The sequence below is a fragment of the Microcaecilia unicolor genome, chromosome 9 (genome assembly GCF_901765095.1).
Source record: "Microcaecilia unicolor chromosome 9, aMicUni1.1, whole genome shotgun sequence".
In the NCBI taxonomy this organism is placed as follows: Eukaryota; Metazoa; Chordata; class Amphibia; order Gymnophiona; family Siphonopidae; genus Microcaecilia; species Microcaecilia unicolor.
In genome coordinates this window covers 70,532,553-70,554,550 of record NC_044039.1, presented here as the reverse complement: position 1 = coordinate 70,554,550, position 21,998 = coordinate 70,532,553, and the positions used below count along the sequence as shown (strand labels likewise).

Sequence of the window (21,998 nt, the reverse complement as noted above, 5' to 3'; positions counted from 1 at the left end):
TAGACCTTGAAATTTCTCAGTTTTATAGTACATTGATTAACATAATGTTCTGGATATTTTCTCACTTTTATGGGACATTGATTAATATATGATCTGCACAATATAAACATAGGTCTTGTGTTCTCCTACGTCGTTGTCTGCTCCAGCGAAAGTCGAGAAGTATCTGCATGGGAACCTCCTCCAGGGTGGCAGGAGGATCTGGCATCTGTGGATCTATGGGGTTCTAAAACTGGGTTGTCAAACGAGTAGAGTGGCATCTGCCTCCATTTTCTTTAGCCCTCTTTTGAAAGCAGATATCAGCCTTGATGGCATAGGGAAACAAGGTCATCCAAATTGGTGGGGAGATCCCGTCCCCACAAGTTCATCCTTAAGGTGCTCAGCCAGGCCCTGCTAAAAGACGGCCTTTTGTGCTTCCTAATTCCATTGCAGTTCTAAAATCAGGGTCCGGAATCGAATGGCATACTGGCCTACAGTTAGTGTCTCTTTAAGGCACAGGAGCTCGAAAGCTACCAAGGTGAAATGTCCCGGATCCTCAAATATCTGCAGGAAGTGCTTGAGGAAGCCCGCCAGGTTGGACATAAGTGGGCCATCCTGCTCCCATATGGGAGATGCTCAAGGCAGTGCTTGTCCCAAAAGGAAAGAGACAATGAAGATGATCTTGACCCAATAAGATGGAAAGCTGGAGGGCTATAGTTCAAAGTTCATCAGGCACTGGTTATTAAATCCTCGGCATGCCTTGAGGTTCCATCAAAGCGCGGCGGTGCTGAGAGTTGAGGCTGAGACATCTGGTGAGTCGGGAGTGGGACCACTGAAGAGGGTCCCGGAAGCAGATTCGGGACCATGGGGCTGCGGTTTGCATCGCTGCAAGCTGAGCACAGACCCCCTTAATGTTTTTCATAATCTGTTGAAGTTGTATCAGTTTGTTGCTGGACCTCCTGGGCGAGGTGCTGGAGAACCAGCTGGTCAGTCTAGCTCATGGCCTTAGCAAACTGTCATGGTTCAAGGGAAGTAAGCTCTTGGGCCATAGTGAGGTTGGTACCACTTGTACGATGCAAGCAAAGCACAGGCCCTCACTGACTACAGATGATGCCGCTGCTAGACAAAATCCAGGATAGACCACAAGCAGACACGAACTGGAACAGGACCTGGGTCTAGACAGGCAAGGTCAGGAGCAGGCCAGCAATTAAGACAGGCACCAAGCAGACAAAGTCAGGTACAGGCCAGAGATAAAGGCAGGCAGTAAGCAGATGAGGTCAGGAACAGGCTAGAGGTCAGCAAGTGGCTCATATAAGAGCCTGTGGGTAGAAGAAACCAGCAGGATGACCCACTGAAGCAAGGCAGGGCAGGAACAGACAGGCAGGAAAACTAGAACAAAGCAAGGCAGGAACAATGGAACAGGGCAAGGCAGGGACAGACAAGCAGGAGTGCAGGAACAAGGCAGATCCAGCACAAGCTATCTGGAATGTAAGAGCAGGACAGGAACACTGGAACAGGAAAGGCAGGAACTCTGGAACAAGGCAGTGCACACTGAAGTCTGCAAAACACTAGGAAGCCTGTTGCCAAGGCACTGGTGGAGAGTCTGGCACTTCCTTTTATACCTAAGCAGAATATGATATCATCAGTCAGTGCCCTCTTGCAAGGCTATAAAAGGAAGTGCAGATTCTTCAGGCACAGAATGCTGCTGGAGACCATGGAAGACTTCAACAAACAGATAAAGGGCGTGACACCCAAGTTGCAGCTCCACCCTGTACAGCAATTGGAATTAATTGGAGCCCTGCTAAACACGATGCAAGCTCGGGCCTACCTACCACTCAGGCCCAGAACAAGCAGTATGACTCCCATGGCATGCCTCCATTTCAGGGATGCCAAGTGGACCCTAGCTTCCCAGTTGTCTTAGGCCAGGGGAACCTACTGGATGTGATCAGATCACTCTCCAATTGGCTCATTTGCTCCTGTGGTGGACAGTTCGTTTCAATTTGACCCTGGGACTACCATTTCAAATTCAACCACCTCAGAAAATTTTGACCATGGATGCATCCACTCTTGGGTGAGGGGCCCCTGTAGATAGTCTACTCAGAAGAATTCATTGCACATCAACCTCCTGGAGCTCCGGGCAATTTGGAATGCTCCTGCTGAACTAAATTGGCCTCATTCAAACAGACAGCCAAGTTGCCATGTGTTATATGACCAAGCAGGGGGTACGGGGTACGGGTTCCTACCCCTTTTATTAAGAAGCTGTACGAATGTGGACTTGGGCCACCAGTCCCTGCATGGTGCTCCGAGCCATGTATCTGTTGGGGAAACAGGGCAGACTGAGCAGGTTCATTCAACTGCACTGAACATGGGCATTGCCTGCAAAATCATCTGAATGTGGGGCACCCCCTCAGTAATTCTTTTTGCCACTAATCTCAACAACAGTCACTTAATACTGCTCCAGAATTGGGTCACACAGCAGGCTAACAGCAGATGCCTTTCTCCTCCATTGAGGAACAGGTCTTCTGTATGCATATCCTCCGATAAGGAAGATTTTTCTGAAAGGCAAGAACCTCATTGCCCGTTTCTGGCTGAGGTAGGTGTGGTTCCTCTACTGTTGGTTGTTGTCCTCCAAAGAACTGAGTGTTTTCTGACCCCCGTAAGAATAAGAATAAAATGTATTTATAATCCGCATTATCATAGAGATTCTAAGCAAGGAACAAATCACTTACATAATAACATTACAATAAATAAACATTACAAAGAATAAATAAAAAAGAATCATATAAAATCATATCATTTTTCACGACAATGTCATAATCAGAGGTTCATAGAATAAAACTCAATTGCTATTTTCACTGTTCCATTGGCCCATATACTTAATAAAAGTAGTAAGCTTTCAGTTCCTTCTTGAATTGTGTTATATTTTGTAACTTGCGAAGTTCAATGGGCAAAGCATTCCATAATTTTGGACCCGTAACATCAAAAATGGACAATCTGTACTCTTCCAGTTGCACCAGGTGGTAAGATGGCACATTAAGAAGGCATTTCTGAGAGGATCTCAAGGAATGTGTTGGTTGATAAAATCTTAAGAGTGGAACATAGAGTGGGGAGACATAATTATTGAGAGTTTTAAAATCAAGCAACAAAATCTTAAACTCAGTACAACATTGAATTGGCAATCAGTGCAAAGGAGTTCTTGACCTGAATCAGAAATTATATATCAGCTGCATAAAGTTTATATTGTAAACTAAAACATCGTAGCAAACAGCAAAGAAGAAGAAAAAGATTAAAAAGTACCACAGAGAGACAGGAGTCTTGAGGCACCCCTGTTAAACAAGATACAGTACCAGATTTTCCTTACCATCAAATACACAAAAATTTCTCTCGGTTAAAAAAAGACCGAAACCAACATAACACCTGTCATGTCCCCTACCTCAACACAAACAGCGTCCTCAGGCTGCGCAGAGTCCCGTCGACACGCACACTTGACTGGCACAGCCCTGAGCCATGTGTGTGTAGTTCTCTGGCTGCAGGTTCCTTGATTGCTTTGCTTCCATTCACCTGGCTCTGCTCTCTCTCTGCCTGGCTTCCCTTACTTCTCTCCTATTGGTCTTCTGGTTCCTCCTTCCCCTGCTCTCGTCCTATGGCTGTGCTCCTTCTCCCTGCTGGTTCCTGCTGATGTCAGACGCCAGCACTTTATCAGCTGAGCTCTTCCTGGACTCCATGCTTTCGGCATCTACTTTGGTAGGTGTTACTTGCTCAGTAGTTTGCTTCTTCTCTACTTTGTCCCTCGTTGCTGACTTTGCCTGTACCTGGATTACTCTCTTGCCTACTGCCTGCCTAGTGACTTTGCCTGTACCTGGATTACTCTCTTGCCTGCTACCTGCCTACCGACTTTGCCTGTACCTGGATTACTCTCTTGCCTGATGCCTGCCTACTGACTTTGCCTGTACCTGGATTACTCTCTTGACCTGCTGCCTGCCTGGCCGATACGTTCACCAGCCTGCTTCCAGCTCCATCTCGTAAGTCCTGCAGGCCGCCCGCACTCTGGGGAACAGCGGTCAGCGCAGGTGAAACCTGGGGTTGTCTGGCCGCCAAGCAGAACTTGGTCCGTGTACCGGGCTCAGCAGCGCTTTACTTGGTACAAGAACTCACAAGTCTGACAACACCATACCACCTAATCCAGCAGCCTGCAAATGATTAATTAAAATGTTGCGACTGATGCCAGCTTTGACACCATCAAGGAGAGATATCAACAATGTCTCATCACACAGACCGAGGGGTCTCTTCTACATCCCAACCTCCAGTCCCCGGGTCTCATGGCCTAGATGTTGAGAACCTAGAATTTGCCTCCTTGCAGCTGCTAGAAAATATCTCCAAAGTCTTGCTAGCTTTCAGGAAAGATTCTACTAAGAGGAATTGCTCCTTTAATTGGAGGAGGCTTCCCATCTGGTGTGAGAGCAAGGCTCTTGATCTTCTCTTGTCTTACACAAAAACTGTTTGAGTACCTCCTGCAGCTTTCTGAGTCTGGTTTGAAAACCAACTCTGTAAGGGTTCACCTCAGTACAGTTAGTGTTTTCCATCACTGTATTGGAGGTAAGCCCATCTCTGGACACCCTCTAGTTGTTTGCTGTTGACAAAGCCCCTTATAAAACCTTCTACTGTCAAGCCCCCTCTCAAACCTCAGTGTCGTCCTCACACTGCTGATGAAAGCTCCTTTTGAGCCACTTCATTCCTGTTATCTGAAGTACCTGAACTAAAAGGTCTTGTTTTTGGTGTCGGTAACTTCAGCTCGAAGGGTCAGTGAGCTTCAGTCCCTAGTAACAGATCCGCTTCACGCAAAATTTCATCATAATAGAGTAGTTCTCTGCACAAACTACTAACATTCTTCCCAAAACCGCATCCCCATCCTGGGTATAAGTGCACTGCACATCTTGTACTGCAAGTTAGCCTTAGCCTTCTCTCTGGAGTGGACTAAAGCCCATAAACAGTCCACCCAGCTTTTTGTTTCTTTTGATCCAAACAGGATAGCTGTAGCCATCAGCAAACACCCTTTATCCAACTGGCTGTCAGATTGCATCTCTTTCACTTATGCTCAGGCTGGGCTGACTCTAGAGGGTCATGTCATGACTCACAGTGTGAAAGCCATGGCTGCGTTGCTAGCCCACTTGAAGACAGCCTCTGTCAAAGAGATCTGCAAAACTGCAATTTGGTCTTCAGTCCATATATTGTACCCACAAAAAGGCAGTATATCAAATCCATGACTCTTTATTCTTGACTCTTTCTCACTACTGCCTTGAGCAGAATACACAACCCGATAGCCAATTTGGTCAGATAGCACTGCAGAATCTGTTTGGTGTCTAGAATCCAACTCCATCCTCCTAGGCCTGTTCTTTATGTTCCAGGCTGCACCTTTACAATCAGTCTGTTAATAGTTCTAGGTTGATTAGTTTCTGGTTGGCCTTGCTTTTGCAAGTCCCTATTGTCCTAGTGTTGTTTTTTTCAGTGTGCTTGATAGCTGGGGATGCCCAGTTGTGAGAATATTATGGCCTGCTTGTCTTTAGAGAAAGCGAAGTTACGTACCTATATCAGGTTCTCCCTCAATGAGAGTAGGCTAATTATTCTCACAAACCCTCTCTCCTCCCCTTCGAGTTGTCTTTTCCAGCTATATACTGCTGTTTCCATGCGCATTCGTTGGGCGGGATGGCACTTGTGCAAGTGCAGTGGGATGCTGCCAGAGACCTCTTACAGAGACCATACACTGGGCAGCATTCTACATGATACTGTAGTCCACCTTGTTAAAAGCAGCTTAGAAATCCAGCAATATGAACAACAGGGTGAATTATTTGTCATGGTTTTTGTGAAGATCCTCTTGAAGAGATTCAAGGAATTGTCTCTGTTCTATAACCAGGTCTGAATCCAGAATGGCATGGGATCTAGCTAGTTTCTCTGTTGGGGTTTTTGTTTAGTCCAGTTCTAATGAAATATGTTCCTGGGTATACCCAGTCTCTTTCTTTGTGAGCCACACTGAACTCTGGAGGTATGTGTGGGTTACAAATGTAATGTAATAATAATAATAATAACCAGTCATTGAGCTAAACACAAGCTGGCTGTTCTTCAAATTTTCCTAGAAATGGAGTGTTATTAATTAGCTGGAAGCTTTCAAGCTTGTCCTGGCAAAGTGGTTTTCTTTAGTAGAGGGCTCACCACAGCTTATGTAATATCACAGTGGAATAGAGTTCAATGACAATTGGTTTTGATTGGGGGGAGATGTGTCTATGAATTACTCTGTATTCATTGAGTTATTCGGTGATGTAAATTTTAAGCATGGAAATTAATTAAAGGATTTGCTGATAAAACAAGAACAGTTTTAATTAATTTGTCATTGATTCATGTATAGAAATTAGCTAGTTTGATGTACTTAAGAACATAAGAATAGCCATACTGGGTCATGTTAGTGGTCCATGTAGCCCAATATCCTGTTTGCAACAGAATCCCAAATAGCAGCAAGATTCCATCTACCAATCCCAGGGCAAGCAGTGGGTTCCCCATATCTATATCAATAGGAGACTATCGACTTTTCCTCCAGAAACCTGTGCAATCCTTTTTTAAGCCCAAATAGGCTAACTGCTGTAACCACATCCTCCAGCAACAAATTCCAGAGCTTAACTATTGAGTGAAAAAATATTTACTCCTGTTTTTCTTGGAATTCATATGAATTAATATGGTGTTATATTTTATATACATTTTTATTAATTTTTGTAATATTTCCATTTTTGCTGGTAAAAGTATAATTAAAATTTTAATTTCTAATTGCATATTACCAATATTATATTATTTTATTATGGCCCATAGGTTTAAGATTTTGCCTGTTTAGAAACAAAAACACAGAATAATAAATTTTATTAGAAGCAAGAAGCCAGCAAAAGAATCAGTTGGACCACTAGATGACCAAGGGATAAAAGGGGCAATTAGGGAAGATAAGACCATAGCAGAGAGATTAAATGAATTCTTTGCTTCGGTCTTCACTGAGGAAGATGTGGGAGAGATACCGGTGCCAGAAATGGTATTCAGTGCTGATGAGTCAGAAGAACTGAAACAATTTTCTGTAAACATGGAAAATGTAATAGAGCAATTTGACAAATTGAAGAGTAGCAAATCGCCTGGACCAGATGGTATACATACCAGAGCACTGATAAAATTGAAAAACTAACTTGCAGAGATATTGTTAGTAATATGTAATTTATCTTTAAAATCAAGCATGGTACTGGAAGATTGGAGGGTGGCCAATGTAACGCCAATTTTTAAAAGGGTTCCAGAGGTGATCTAGGAAATTATAGACCGGTGAGCCTGATGTTGATGCCGGACAAAATGGTAGAGACTATTATAAAGAACAAAATTGCAGAGCATATACATAAGCATGGATTTAGTCAAGAGAAATCTTGCCTCATCAATCTACTACATTTCTTTGAAGGGGTAAATAAGCATGTGGATAAAGGTGACCTGGTAAATATTGTATATCTGGATTTTCAAAAGGCATTTGACAAAGTACCTCATGTAATACTCCTGAGGAAATTAGAAAGTCATGGGATAGGAGGCAATGTCCTATTGTGGATTAGAACCTGGTTAAAACATAGAAAACAGAGAGTAGGGTTAAATGGTCAGTATTCTCAATGGAGATGGGTAGATAGTGGGGCTCCACAGGGGTCTGTGTTGGGACTGCTGCTTTTTAACATATTTACAAATGATCTAGAGATGGTAATGTAATAACTAATGAGGTAATTAAATTTGCTGATGACACAAAGTTATTCAACGTTTTTAAATCACAAGAGGATTGTGAAAAATTGCAAGAAGATGTTACAAGACTGGGAGACTGGGCATCCAAAAGGCAGATGACTTTCCTTGTGAGCAAGTGCAAAGTTGATGCATGTGGGAAAGAGGAACCCAAACCATAGTTACAGAATGCAAGGTTCCACATTAGGAGTCACCGCCCAGGAAAAGGATCCAAGTGTCATCGTTGATGATGCGTTGAAATCCTGTGCTCAGTGTGCAGCTGCTGCTAAGAAAGCAAATAGAATGTTAGGAATTATTAGGAAAGGAGTGGAAATTAAAACTAAGAATGTTATAATGCCTTTGTATTGCTCCCTGGTGCAACTGCACCTCGAATACCGTGTGCAGTTCTTGTCACTGCATCTCAAAAAAGATATAGTAGAATTAGGTACAGAGAAGTGCAACAAAAATGATAAAGTGCATGGGATGACTTCCCTATGAGGAAAGTCTAAAGTGGCTAGGGCTCTTCAGCTTGGAGAAGAGACAGCTGAGGGAAGATATGATAGAGGTTTATAAAATACTGGGTGGAATGAAACAGGTAAATGTGAATTGTTTGTTTACTCTTTCCAAAAATACTAGGACTTGGGGGCACGCAAAGAAGCTGTTATGTAGTAAATTTAAAATGAATTAAGAGAAAATATTTCTTCACTCAATGTGTAATTAAACTTTGGAATTTGTTTCCAGAAAATGTGGTAAAAACAGTTAGTTTAGCAGGGTTTTTAAAAGATTTGGATAATTTCCTAAAAGAAAAGTCCATACGCCATTATTAAGATGGACTTGGTAAAATCCACTGCATGTTCTAGGATAAGCAGCATAAAATGTTTTGTACTATTTAGGGATCTTGCCAGGTACTTGTGATACTGGACTTGATCTCAATATGGCAATGCTTATGTTATATTATGTTATGTCATCCCCTCCATTGCACTGGGTGATAGATTGGAAGGTAAACAATATGGGAAGATATACTAGCATAGGTCAAGGCAGTATGTTAGCTTTATGTGATTTATGATTCTATTGTGATGGCTTTGTTTTGGAATTTATAGCTATATTACTATATTTTTATTGGTATTCATATTTTTAATGGGTTTGTAAAAAAATGATCTATGAAAGTCAAGGTGCTATAAACTGGTCATGGTTTGGCTAAAGTATTGATGAATTTTCACTGCAGTGTTTTAATAAAGTTAATATATCTTAATTGTTTTTGCCAGTGATAAATCAATTATACATTTAGGAGTCCTTATACTAAGCTATGGTAAGCAATAATGCGTGAATACCACAGCAAGAAAGGGCTTACTGCGGGGTAATTTTTGCATGTGCACGCACTGCACATGAGCTAAAAAAATGAAATTTAGGTCTGGTGCGGAGAGTGAGCTTGTTCTGCACTAATCGGTTAGCGCAGCTATATTGCCACGTGCTAACCGATTAGTGCATGGTTAGTGTGTGAGCCCTTACTGCCTACATAATGGGTGGCGGTAAGGGCTCACACACTAATGGCCATTCGTTAATGGGAAGATCAGCACATGGCCATTAATAGTGAAATTAGAAAAATTGGCCATTTTACCCCTGCAGTTAAAATGCCCTTAGCAGGCAGGAGTGACTTGTGTAAGGACATGCTAATGCCACTTTTTACCGCAGTTTGGTAAAAGGGTCCCAGAGCTTTTAATAAATTATAATAGTTGCTGCTACCAGCAGATGTTGCTATTACTGTGAAAGGCAAGATGTTTTATTCTCATGGTTTGAGGGTATATATATATATATATATTTTTTTTTTTTTGGTAATTTTACAGAAGGGAGACATGAGCTGGTTCTTGCATATACACACAGATACTTGTACCTCAGAGGAAGTGTAACTTCAGTAGGAGGAGTTGTGAAAGCAAATTTAGAAAAGCACATAACATTTATGTTGACTTTATAGAATAAATGCAACATATATACCTACTTGCCATTACTGTCTGGGCATGTAAGCATATATGTTGCTCTCCACACCATCACACTGAGAACTAATGAAGCAGGATTCCCCCTATTGCCTTGCACAAAATGCTGAATTATAATTGATCATAGTTTGCATGTTTTCCAGACTGGCATTTGAAAACCAGAAGACTCGACTAACAATTCAGCTGGATTATTCCAGAGGGCAGCTGGAGAAGGAGAGGAGCAAAGTTAACAAGTTAAAACAGGATATTCGCAATGAGGAAAAAGAGCTCGTTAGGCTGAAGGAGGTAAACAACAAATAAAACGTACTTGACTTTGCACACGTGACTTCATGTGTCAAACTATATGTTAATGTGAATGTTACTTTTACTGGTGTTCGTTTTGGTTTAATTTATTTAGGCAAAATAGAATTCTTTCTCCGAGGACAAGCAGGCTGAATAATCTTCACAAGTGGGTCGGCAATCTTCACCGGCCCAGGAACCAGCATTCGAAATAGAAAAAAGTTTGCTAGAGCCTACTGAGCGCACCATGCGTCCGACTGCGCATGCGCCGAGTGCCTTCCCGCCCACTGCGCTCCTCAGTTAATTTTCTTCCACGCGAGGAGCAGCAGTGTTTTTCTGTGTGCCCGGGAAAGAGCCTCACCATATTTTTGAAGTGCCTCTCAGTTTTTCTTCTTTTTTCCCTTGGTTTCTCTTCATTTTGTTTAAAAAAACAAATCCTTTAGTTAGTTTCCCTGTGTCAAGTTTCCTTTCTTTTTCGTTGCCGCCGCTTTTAGGCCTGCTTGGATGGGTCCTTTTCCCTTTTTGTGCCCTTTTTTCTTCGCATGATCGCGTCTTTTAATTTAGCCGGCGCTGTCTTCCCTTCCATGTCATCGAAGAGTGGCTTCAAACGCTGTTCTTGGTGGAAACGGACCATATCAGGCACAGGTACCCATTCATGGTGTATACAGTGCTTTGGGCATGACCATAGCCCAGCTCGTTGTGCCCTTTGTCTTCGTATGAACAAAAAAATGGCTCAAGAAGCCCAGCGAGAGAATCTTTTTGGGGCACAGTCTGGTTCTTCGACGTTGGCATCAACTTCGGCATCGAGGTCGTCAATGTCAGCATCGGGGGAAGCACCGGCGTCAGGAATGGAGATGGGCGTGGTTGCTGAGAGACCAAGACATGCTGGGAGCAGTGAGGCATCGAGTGGGTCTCCACCTGCCTCAAGACCTCCTGCTATGCAGGCCCCCCCAGGACCGACCATCGTTGGACCAGACCCCGAGGAAACGGGATTTGAAGTCGTCTTCATCAGCACCGAGAAGCCTCGGTGAGGTGCATCGAGCGAAGGCTAAGAAGCACCGACACCGTTCTCCCTCGACGCATGGTGCCGGGAGCTCCGGGGCGCCGAGGGCATCGGCACCCGAGAAGTGTCGATGCCAGGAGAACCGCTCTCCCTCCATACAAGAGGTGCCGACGCGTCGGTCTCCCAGCAGTCCAGTTCCTGCTCCCGAGCCCCAGGCAACTTTGTCACCGACTGCTCCACCAGCCCCACAGCCATTTCCGATGGCAGCTCTCGACGAGCGGATTCGGGCCCTGCTTCCAGAGCTTCTGGAAGGACTGCTGAGCCACACTGCTTCAGCATCGGAGGTGCTTGCGCCTACCATGCCGTCTGCTGCAGCTATGTCTGGCCCTCCACCTGCGGTGCGGTCTCTGAGCTCGGTGCTGCTTTGCGGCTCCGGTATTGGCTGCCACCCAGGTAGGCTCCCATTAAATTTTAACTATGAATATCCAAACACGCAGCTTCCGTGGCTGCAATTATACTACCATTTTGCCAGTGCACCCAATGCCACTTAGACCCACAAACGCTCCCATCCACACCTCAAGGTGGAGAAAAAAGGCTTCAGTAATTCCTTCCAGCCAGCCTGCATACACAGCTATAAGGCATGGGTTAGGTGTACCATCATTTTGCCTAAAACAAAAGTCCACAAATTAGAGGTATTTGAGTGTATTTTAAAGAGTCCCAGTGATAAACTGTGCATATAAAGCGGACACAGAATGCCAAAATTCAATCATACAGCTCAGGTGTCACAGCCCCTCAGCACTTATCTGACACTCCACTTATCCTTGTCAATGTCTCCAGTGCTGTGCTGCCCAACTCACCACCGAGTTGAGTCCAATTCACCCGACAGAGAGTCCCCGTTTTGCCAGAAGCTGCCTCAGGGGTTCCACTCTTGCATCCCAATTTCTGAGTCGAAGACACAGCAGGTAACTCAACGCAGGTAAATTTTAACTGCCAGACCCTCGACCATTCTTCTAACGTTCGGAGATCCCTTCTCATCGTTTCTACGCCCTCTAGAGTTTCCACTCTATTGGCTATTTTTGTGTCACCCGCAAAAAGGCACACCTTCTCTTCCAACCCTTCAGCAATATCTCCCACAAATATATTAAACAGAATAGGCCCCAGCACCGACCCCTGAGGAACTCCACTGCTCACCTTCCTTTTCTCTGAACGGATTCCATTTACCACCACCCTCTGCCACCTGTCGGTCAACCAGTTTCTTATCCAGTTCACCACTTTCTGTCCTAAGTTCAACCCTTTCAGCGTATTCACGATTGAGCCACTGAATTCCTGCCATCTGAAGTACTTGACCTGGAAGGTCGTTGTCTTGGTGTTTGTTACTTCAGCTCATAGGGTCAGTGAGCTTCAGCTCTTAGTAGTGGATGCACCTTATACTAAGTTTCATCACAACAGAGTAGTCCTCTGCATGCACCCTAAGTTCCTGCTAAAGGTGGTGTTGGAGTTCCATCTGAACCAGTCGATTGTCTTGCCAGCATTCTTTCCCCGTCCTCATGCCCACCCTGGCGAAAGCAGCATGCACACCTTGGACTGCAAGAAAGCATTGGCCTTTTACATGGAGCAGGCAAAGCCCTTCAGACAGTCCACCCAGTTATTTGTTGCTTTTGATTCCAACAGAAGGGGAGTTGCCATCGGTAAATGCACCATCTCCAATTGGCTAGCAGATTGCATTTCCTTCGCTTATTCCCAAACTGGGCCGACTCTGGAGGGCCATGTCACGGCTCATAATGTCAGAGCCATGGCTGTGTCAGTGGCTCACTTAAAGTCAGAGATTTGCAAGGCTGCAACGTGGTCTTCAGTCCACACATTCACATCTCATTACTGCCTTGAGCAGGATACCCAACGCGACAGTCAGTTTGGGCAGTCGGTGCTGAAGAATCTGTTTGGGGTACTGAATCCAACTCCACCCCCCCCCCACTAAGCCCATTTTGTTCTGTTCCAGGTCACTCTCAGCTAGCTTGTATATAGTTTTACGTTAATCTATGTTATGTCCTCGCCGTTGCGAGGCCCAATTGACCAGCGTTTGTTGTTTTGAGTGAGCCTGGATGCTAGGCATACCCCACTTGCGAGGATTATTTAGCCTGCTTGTCCTCGGAGAAAGCGAAGATCCTTACCTGTAGCAGGTATTCTCTGAGGACAGCAGGCTGATAATCCTCACAAACCCACCCACCTCCCCTTGGAGTTGTCTCCTTTATCTCTCTTCTTTACTCTTGACTGAACTGAGGAGCTTGGTGGGCAGGAAGGCACTTGATGCATGCGCAGTCGGACGCGAAGCATGCTCAGAAGGCACTAGCAAACCTTTTGCTATTTCAAATGGCGGTTCCCAGGCTGGCGCGGATCGCCGACCCACTTGTGAGGATTATCAGCCTTCTGTCCTCGGAGAATACCTGCTACAGATAAGTATCTTCGCTTTATGCAGTGGTGTTCAGGTTAACTGCTGTCAGAAAATAAGCAAGGATTTTGAGATGGGTGGTCCTATAGAACTAAATGGATGAGGTATAAGATTAGATTAGTAATCAAGAGAGCATAAAGTTGAAGAGTTAAAGTGAGGACAGCGAGCATAACTGATATTTACAGAAAAAAAAACTAGTATTCCAGTAGTCATGGTGCCCCTGGAGTGTCAACTATTGAAGGGAGTTTAAAAACAGAACTATTTTGTAGACATCTTTAAGATGAATATAAAATTGATTGTATTAATAAAATGGACTGTTTTGTTGGTTTGATATGTAAAATGGAAGTACAATGGAGTTATGCAATGATAAATTCATTTTATTACTAAAAAGAGTTGAATGGTAAACAAATTTTCAGATCCTGCTTTCAAATGAGCTTTTATTTAGTGCTTCTTGCACAAGAATACTTTTTGAATTTAGGACATTTCCCCTTGTCATGCATTGCCCTTTATTAAAAACTATTTATTGAGTTAAAAAATGATTTTGTCTATGCAGAATGAAGCACAGATTTTACAAATGGTTGATGGAGCTATGGTTGAACAGAAGCAGGTTAAAATTCTACTCATCCTTAAGAAATCAGAAGTGGGAGAAGTTCAAAATCAGGTCGAAGAAGCCAGGAAGAAATTATTAACTATTAACAGGTAGTTCACAGACTTAAGTATCTTTGGGGGGAACACCTTAGGTTTTTCATCTGTTTAAATTACCAAATTGTTCTTATGATGAAAATCAGTGTAACTATTGTAATTCTGAGCATGCGCAAATCTACTGCATTTTTTCGAGGTGGTGAACTAACGTGTGGACAAAGGGGAGCCGGTGGATATTGTGTATCTGGATTTTCAGAAAGCATTTGACAAAGTGCCTCATGAAAGACTCCAAAGGAAACTGGAGAGTCATGGGATCGGAGGCAGTGTATTATTGTGGATTAAGAGCTGGTTAAGGGATAGGAAGCAGAGAGTAGGGTTGAATGGTCATTATTCTCGATTGATAAGGGTAGTTACTGGGGTCCCTCAGGGGTCTTCCTCCACCCCCATCCCGCTCTCTGTTGGTGTCCCTCAAGTATCTGTCCTTGGACCCCTTCTTTTCTCGATCTACACCTCTTCCCTGGGCTCGTTGATCTCATCTCATGGCTTCCAATACCATCTTTATGCTGACGATACCCAGCTCTATCTCTCCACACCAGACATCACGGTGGAAACCCAGGCCAAAGTTTCGGCCTGCCTATCAGACATTGCTGCCTGGATGTCCAACCGTCATCTGAAACTGAACATGGCAAAGACCGAGCTCATTGTCTTTCCACCCAAACCCTCTTCTCCTCTTCCTCCACTCTCCATTTCTGTTGACAACACCCTCATCCTCCCCGTTTCATCTGCCCGCAACCTCGGAGTCATCTTCGACTCCTCCCTCTCCTTCTCTGCCCATATCCAGCAGACAGCCAAGATCTGTCGCTTCTTTCTCTATAATATTAGCAAAATTTGCCCGTTTCTCTCTGAACAGACCACCCGAACCCTCATCCACTTGCTCGTTACCTCTCGCCTTGACTATTGCAACCTACTACTCTCTGGCCTCCCACTTAACCATCTATCCCCCCTTCAATCCGTCCAGAATTCCGCCGCGCATCTTATCTTCCGCATGGACCGATATACTCACATCACCCCTCTCCTCAAGTCACTTCACTGGCTCCCGATCAGATACCGTATACAGTTCAAGCTTCTCGTACTAACCTACAAATGCACTCAATCTGCAGCCCCTCATTACCTCTCTACCCTCATCTCACCGTACGTTCCTACCCGTAACCTCCGCTCACAGGACAAATCCCTCCTATCAATACCCTTCTCCACCACCGCCAACTCCAGACTCCGCCCCTTCTGCCTCGCCTCACCCTATGCTTGGAATAAACTTCCCGAACCCATACGCCACGCGCCCTCCCTGCCCATCTTCAAATCCTTACTCAAAGCCCACCTCTTCACTGTAGCTTTCGGCACTTAACCACTTACCTCTATTCAGGAAACCTACACTCCCTCATTTGATTGACTGCTTACCTGTCCTTTAGATTGTAAGCTCTTTTGAGCAGGGACTGTCCTTCCTCATTTAAATTGTACAGCGCTGCGTAACCCTAGTAGCGCTTTAGAAATGTTTAGTAGTAGTAGTAGTCTGTGCTGGGACTGCTGCTTTTTAACATATTTATAAATGACCTTCAGATGGGAGTAACTAGTGAGGTAATTAAATTCGCAGATGACACAAAGTTATCCAGGGTCGTCTCATCGCAGGAGGAGTGTGAAAGATTGCAAGAAGACCTCGTGAGACTGGGGGATTGGGCGTCCAAATGGCAGATGAAGTTCAATGTTGTCAAGTGCAAAGTGATGCATGTGGGAAGGAGGAACCCGAATTACAGCTATGTTACGCAAGGTACCGCTTTAGGAGTTACGGACCAAGAAAGGGATCTGGGAGTCATCGTGGATAGGACTTGAAATCTTCAGCTCAATGTGCTGTGGTGGCTAAGAAGGCGAACAGAATGTTGAGTATTATTAGAAAAGGGATGGAAAACAAACATGAGGATGTTATAATGCCGTAATATCGCTACATGGTGCGACTGCACCTTGAGTATTGTGTTCAGTTCTGGTCGCCTCATCTCAAAAAAGATATAAAAGAATTGGAGAAGGTGCAGAGAAGGGCGACAAAAATGATAAAAGGGATGGGACGACTACCCTATGAGGAGAGGTTAAGATGGCTAGGACTCTTTAGCCTGGAGAAAAGGTGGCTGAGGGGTGATATGATAGAGGTCTACAAAATAATGAGTGGGGTAGAGCGGACGGATGTGAAGCGTTTGTTTACACTTTCTAACAATAATAGAATCAGGGGACACAAGATGAAATTAGAATGTGGTAGGTTTAAAACAAATCGGAGAAAGTTTTTCTTTACTCAGCACGTATTTAGACTCTGGAACTCATTGCCAGAGAAGGTGGTGATGGCAGCTGGCCTTGCTGAGTTTAAAAGGGGTCTGGATAGATTCCTGAAGGAAAAGTCCATTGATCAATATTAAATTTGGGGGGTTTGCCAGGTTCTTGGGGCCTGGATTGGCCGCTGTCAGAGACAGAGTGCTGGGCTTGATGGACCTTTGGTCTTTTCCCAGCGTGGCAGAGCTTATGTTCTTATGTGAGTGAAGAAGCAGCAATAGCCTAAAAACCAGATAAACCAGGCTTGAAATCCTGCTTCTCCCACTCATGCTCCTTGTACCCTGGGGAAGTCACTTTCACCCTTCATTGCCTCAGGTACAACTTAGAGTGTAAGCTCGCTTGGAAAGGGAAATAAATTGTGCACTTAAATTTATAACTTGCCTTGAGGTTGGATAAGTTAAGTAAATCTAAAATACATATCCAAATTAAAAAAGTCTCATAGAGATGGGTATTCTCAGACTTAAATGACAGAGTATTGCTCATCAAAGCATAAATTATTACAAGTAGTGCATTCAAATTTCTCTTTTGACACTTCTGATGCAACGTAATGCCTAGTTCTCTTTTAACAAGCAGGGTGAATTAGACACATAACTAGGTGATGTCTGTCTGTTTCATAGTGAATAGCAAAGGAGACGGGAAAAAGTCCAAAAAAGTCTTTATTGAATGAGTTCCAGTCCCAATGTGGCCACATTTTGCCAAATATGCTGCATCAGGGGATAATATCGACAACTAGTACAAAAAATATACAATCACACCATTAAAAATGCAAATAATAATGATTTAAAAATTTTCAAATTCAATTACAAATCATGACCATATATATATAAACATTAAAATCATCTATAAATGATATATATAAAAAAAGCATATAAGTAAATAACTATTCAAAAACACTTAGGGGCCCCTTTACTAAGGCACTCCCAAAAGTGGCTTGCGCTAGTGTAGTCACGTGTTTTGGATGCGTGCTGGTCCATTTCCTGAGCGCGCCTGGAAAAAAGGAGATTTTTTAATGCGCCAGAAAATGGACGTGTGCCACAATGAAAACCAACGCACGTCTGTTTTTGGTCTGAGACCTTAACGCCACCAGTTGACTTGACAGCAAGCGTGCAGCACGTGCCAACTACCGATTACCACTGAGTAAGGGCCCCGCAGTAGAAAATAGAAAATATTTTCTACTACGTGTTTTGGGCACGTGCCAAAAATGGAATTGCCGCCCGGGGCACACAGTAGCTGAGCGGTAGTGCCAATTTGACGTGCCTATGTGCCTTTGTAAAAACAATTTCCCTGTTTAGGTATGTGTCTTATTCATTTTGAATTTACCTTTGGTGTTTTTTCTCTATATGTTTTTAGGAAAAAAGGTAGTTACACCTAGAACCTTTTTTCTATTAGATTTTTATTATTTATTTTAATGTGTATTTGATATGTGTTTTTATTGCATTCTATATATGTTTTTAAGGTTTTTTTGAATAGAAGTTGTTTACTTATATGCTTTTTTGTCTATCATTTATAGATGATTTTAATGTTTACATAGATGATCATGATTTTTAATTGAACTTGAAAATTCTTTTTATCATTATTACTTGCATTTTTAATGGTGTGATTATATATTTTTTGTTGTACAGGTTGTCAATATTATCTCCTTATGCAGCCAATTTCGAAACGTGGCCACATCAGGACTGGAACTCATTCAATAAAGATTTGTTTGGTCTTTTTCCTGTCTGCTTTGCTGTTTTCCTGTTTGGTGTTGCAGACAAATAGAGCCTCTTTTGGTTTCTCTGCTGTTTCATAGTGAATGGCACACTGTCAATACATATAGATTCATGCTAGTATTTAAAAAAAACATGTCTGCATGTATAGGTCTCTTTTAAAATCAACATATCTCCATAACCCACAGTATATGTCCCTTAAATGTTTTTAGGGCCCTGTTTACTTAGTCGTGCTAGAGGCGCGTTAGTGCCTTTAGTGCACGCTAACTGTGTAGGCGCCCACAATATTCCTATGGGTGCCTACACATTTAGCGCACCTTAGTAAACAGAGCTCTTAGTGTTTTCAGTAAGTTTTATTTCTTTTTCCATGGCTCATGACTTAATTAGGCCTGAGCTCCCCTTCAGAACTTTAAAAAAAACCAACATTTTTTTTAGCCATCTGATTTGCTTTGGCTATTTTTGCTGATATGTCCCAGAAGCCTCCCAGTTGGTTTAAGAAACGCTCAAGGTGCGGTAGGACTTTGTCTATGACAGATCCTTACAACCGGTGTCTACCGTACCTCGGGCCTGCTCATAAGTCCTCTCTTTGTAAATTCTGTTCTCAAATGCAGAAAAGAAAACAGAGTAAAGAGGCCTTGCGCAATAAAATTTTGGTGCTCTGAAGTCCGTTCCCTCGACTTCGGCATCAGTCCCAGTGGCATCAGGAGCTGCACCAGACACTAAGGACGCATTGACATCAAGAAGATCTCCCTTTGCGAATGATCAGACCCAAAACCAAGGACCTGCGAGTTTTCTGCTTCATCCTCGGCATCAAGAGATCCAGATATCATGCATCAAGCGCAGGGGAAGAAGCATCGACATTGATCCTCCTCACAGCATGGTGTTGGAGCTCCAGGTCACTGGCATCTCCAGTACCCAAGAAGCGTCCATAGCAAGAGAGCCATTCCCCCTCTGTGGAACCCGTGCCAATATGCCAGTCTCACTGAAACCAGGAACTGCTTCCAATTGAGCTCCCTCATTTTGGCAGCTGTCTCTGTATTGGCACTGGACGATGCCTTTATGGATGCCTGTGCCCGAGGACCAGTTCCAGGTCATGTTACAAGAGGATCTAGAGGATAACCTGACGCAGCACCAAGAGCATCTTTGTCGGCCACAGTGCTGCCCTAACCAATCTTAGAAACCTGTACCCTTTCTGTCAGGCATTTGTCGATGCCGGTGCTGCGTTAGGTGTTGAAGCTAGTACCGACTGATTCAGTGCTCCTTTCCAGTCCTCAGGGAAGGAAGCGATCTGTAAAGCAAGAGAAGGACCCATACCTCGGTGCTGTTGCCCAGAGCCTTGCTGTGTGCCCAGTGGCCCGAGGCAGGTGCAGATTTGGACATCTCATGAAGAGTAATTTTCTGAATCTGATATGGACTGCTCCTGGGGGTCCGAGGTTAAGCTTGAGGAGCCCTCAGAAAAGTGATCCCTTGGCCAGACCCCTCTTCATCACAGGAAAGAAGGAAGTCTCCCCCAGGGAAGCTCTCTTATGTCAACTTTCTGAGGGAGGTGGCTAAAGCCATCCCATTTAATTTGGAAATCAAAGATGAGCTCAGGGCTGAAAGGTTTGAGGTCCTAGATTAGGACTCTCCTCCTAAGGAGGTTGTGACAGTGACCATGCACAGCTTCCTTAAGATGCACAGATGAGGAATTGGGAGTTTCTTTTCACTATGAAGCCTGTACTGAAGGCAGACTCTATGTACAGAGGGCTCCCGCAATTTCCTCACCATTCCATGGTGGTCAAATCTGCCCTTATAAGAGCCAGAAGTTCAAGAACCCGTACCTCGGTGCCCCCAGGTTAGGAATGCTTGCACTTTGGAGTTTTTTTGGGAAGAAAACGTTTCAGAATTCGATACTTATTGTCCTCATTCTATATGAACCTCTACTTGAAGATTTTGGTGCACACTGTTGCAGAGTTTGTGGATACTTTACCGCCAAAGGAGGTTGCAGAACTCCATCAGCTAGTAGCTGAGCAGAAAGAGTGTCAAAAGCACATAGCACAGGTAACTGAAGATGCTTTTGACTTGGCATCCAGACTTTCTGCATTAGGTATTGGCATGCACATACTCTCAGGGTTACTAGTCTCAGACCTAGAACCAGCGGTTCAAGAAAAGTTGGCAGACATCCCATGCCAAAGAGGCAACCTTTTTGGGGACAAGGTGGAAGATAATGCTGACTTTATTAAGAAGAGGACTGACACCATCAAGCCCCTGTCTCGGCCCACTCGTTCTGCGGCCTCCATTTCTCAGAGGTTTTCTGGTGCCAGTCGGTAAAGTTCTTACTACTCTCAAAGGCGTAGATTCACTTTCTCAACTTGCCCTCCCCAGCAGGCCCAGGCTTCATGCTCCCAACCTCAGCAGTTGCGGACTCAGAGGTTCCAGCCAGCTCCACAGTCTAAGCAGGAGACAAGCATTTGACTGGTTTCAGCAAAGCATAGCCAAAATAAGTGCCCAGAGGTTTTGGGGAAAGCCTGAGAAACCAGCTAAACTAAACTAAAATACACTGACTCACTGTGCTATTTTATTATTTTTCCTTCTCTATCCTTCTTTTCTTTAGTTTTTGTATGACCTTCTGTTGACGTGCTTTACTTTTTTTTTTAATGGAATTCCTTTTTCAGATTTTTAGATTGTACACCATTTTGTTCTGCTTTGTCAGTTACAACGTTATAGCAAGCTTTTAAATAAACTATAAACATTCCGGACAACCTTATGGACAGAGAGGGGCTGAATTTTTTTCCAGCAAGGTGGCTCCTTGTAACCTTAGACTGGTGGGTCCTTCAAATAGTCTGGTAGGGTTACACCCTCAATTTGCATCAAACTCCTCCAAATTGTCCACCGAGTGCATCAAGACTTAGCTGTCATTATCAGGTAGTGCTTGAAGTGGAAAACTATTCCCTTATAAAGGCCTATGCAGTCGAACCATTCCACCAGGGGAAGAACAGAAGGGATTATATTCAAAGTACTTCCTCGTGCTCGGGGGGGGGGGGGGGGGATTTTGTCCCATCCTACACCTTATTGCCCTAAAAAAATCTGGTCATCCTTCTTCCTATGATTCAGGCAAATGATTGGATTTATTTATTTTTATTTATTGTATTTGTACCCCAGATTTTCCCACCTTTTTGCAGGCTCAATGTGGCTTACAGAGTATAGATATGATAACGTCGTTACATGATTTAAAAACAGAGGTGAAAGAGGATTTTGATGGAAGGTGTTAGGTAAGGTCGTGTGAGAGGTGTTTTTTGGTGTACTTGGGTGGTTTAAGGAATGATTTGTTTCATTGAGGGTGATTTTTGTAGGCTTTGTTGAAGAGATGTGTTTTCAAAGCTTTGCGAAAGCTGGTTAGATTAGTCATGGTTCTCAGGGCCATGGGTAGTGCGTTCCAAGACTGTGTACTTTTGTACGCAAAGGTAGTAGCATAAGCCTGTTTGTATTTCATTCCTTTACAGCTGGGGAAGTTCAGATTGAGGAATTTGCGGTCCGATCTTTTGGCATTTCTGGGCGGTAAGTCCACTAGGTTTAACATATAGAGTGGGGCATCTGCGTGAATGATTTTGTGTACAGTCGTGCAGATCTTGAACTCAATTCGTTCCTTGAACGGGAGCCAGTGCAGTTTTTCTCTTAGGGGTTTCGCACTTTTGTATTTAGGTGTTCCAAAAATGAGTCTGGCTGCGGTGTTCTGGGCTGTTTGGAGTTTTTTGATGGTCTGTTCCTTACAGCCTGCTTACAGAGCGTTACAGTAGTCCAAGTGGCTTATTACTAATGACTGTACTAGGGTG

General features: G+C 43.8%; 1 protein-coding gene across 1 annotated transcript in view; it reads left to right on the top strand.

Moving 5' to 3' along the window:
• SMC1B (structural maintenance of chromosomes 1B) overlaps positions 1–21,998 on the top strand; it is a 1,336,696-nt gene that overhangs the window by 790,093 nt on the left and 524,605 nt on the right. Inside the window, exons 16-17 of the mRNA XM_030213853.1 lie at positions 9,884–10,025; positions 14,022–14,167. Coding sequence (XP_030069713.1) covers positions 9,884–10,025; positions 14,022–14,167 — 288 coding nt within the window. The remainder of the gene's footprint in view (positions 1–9,883; positions 10,026–14,021; positions 14,168–21,998) is intronic.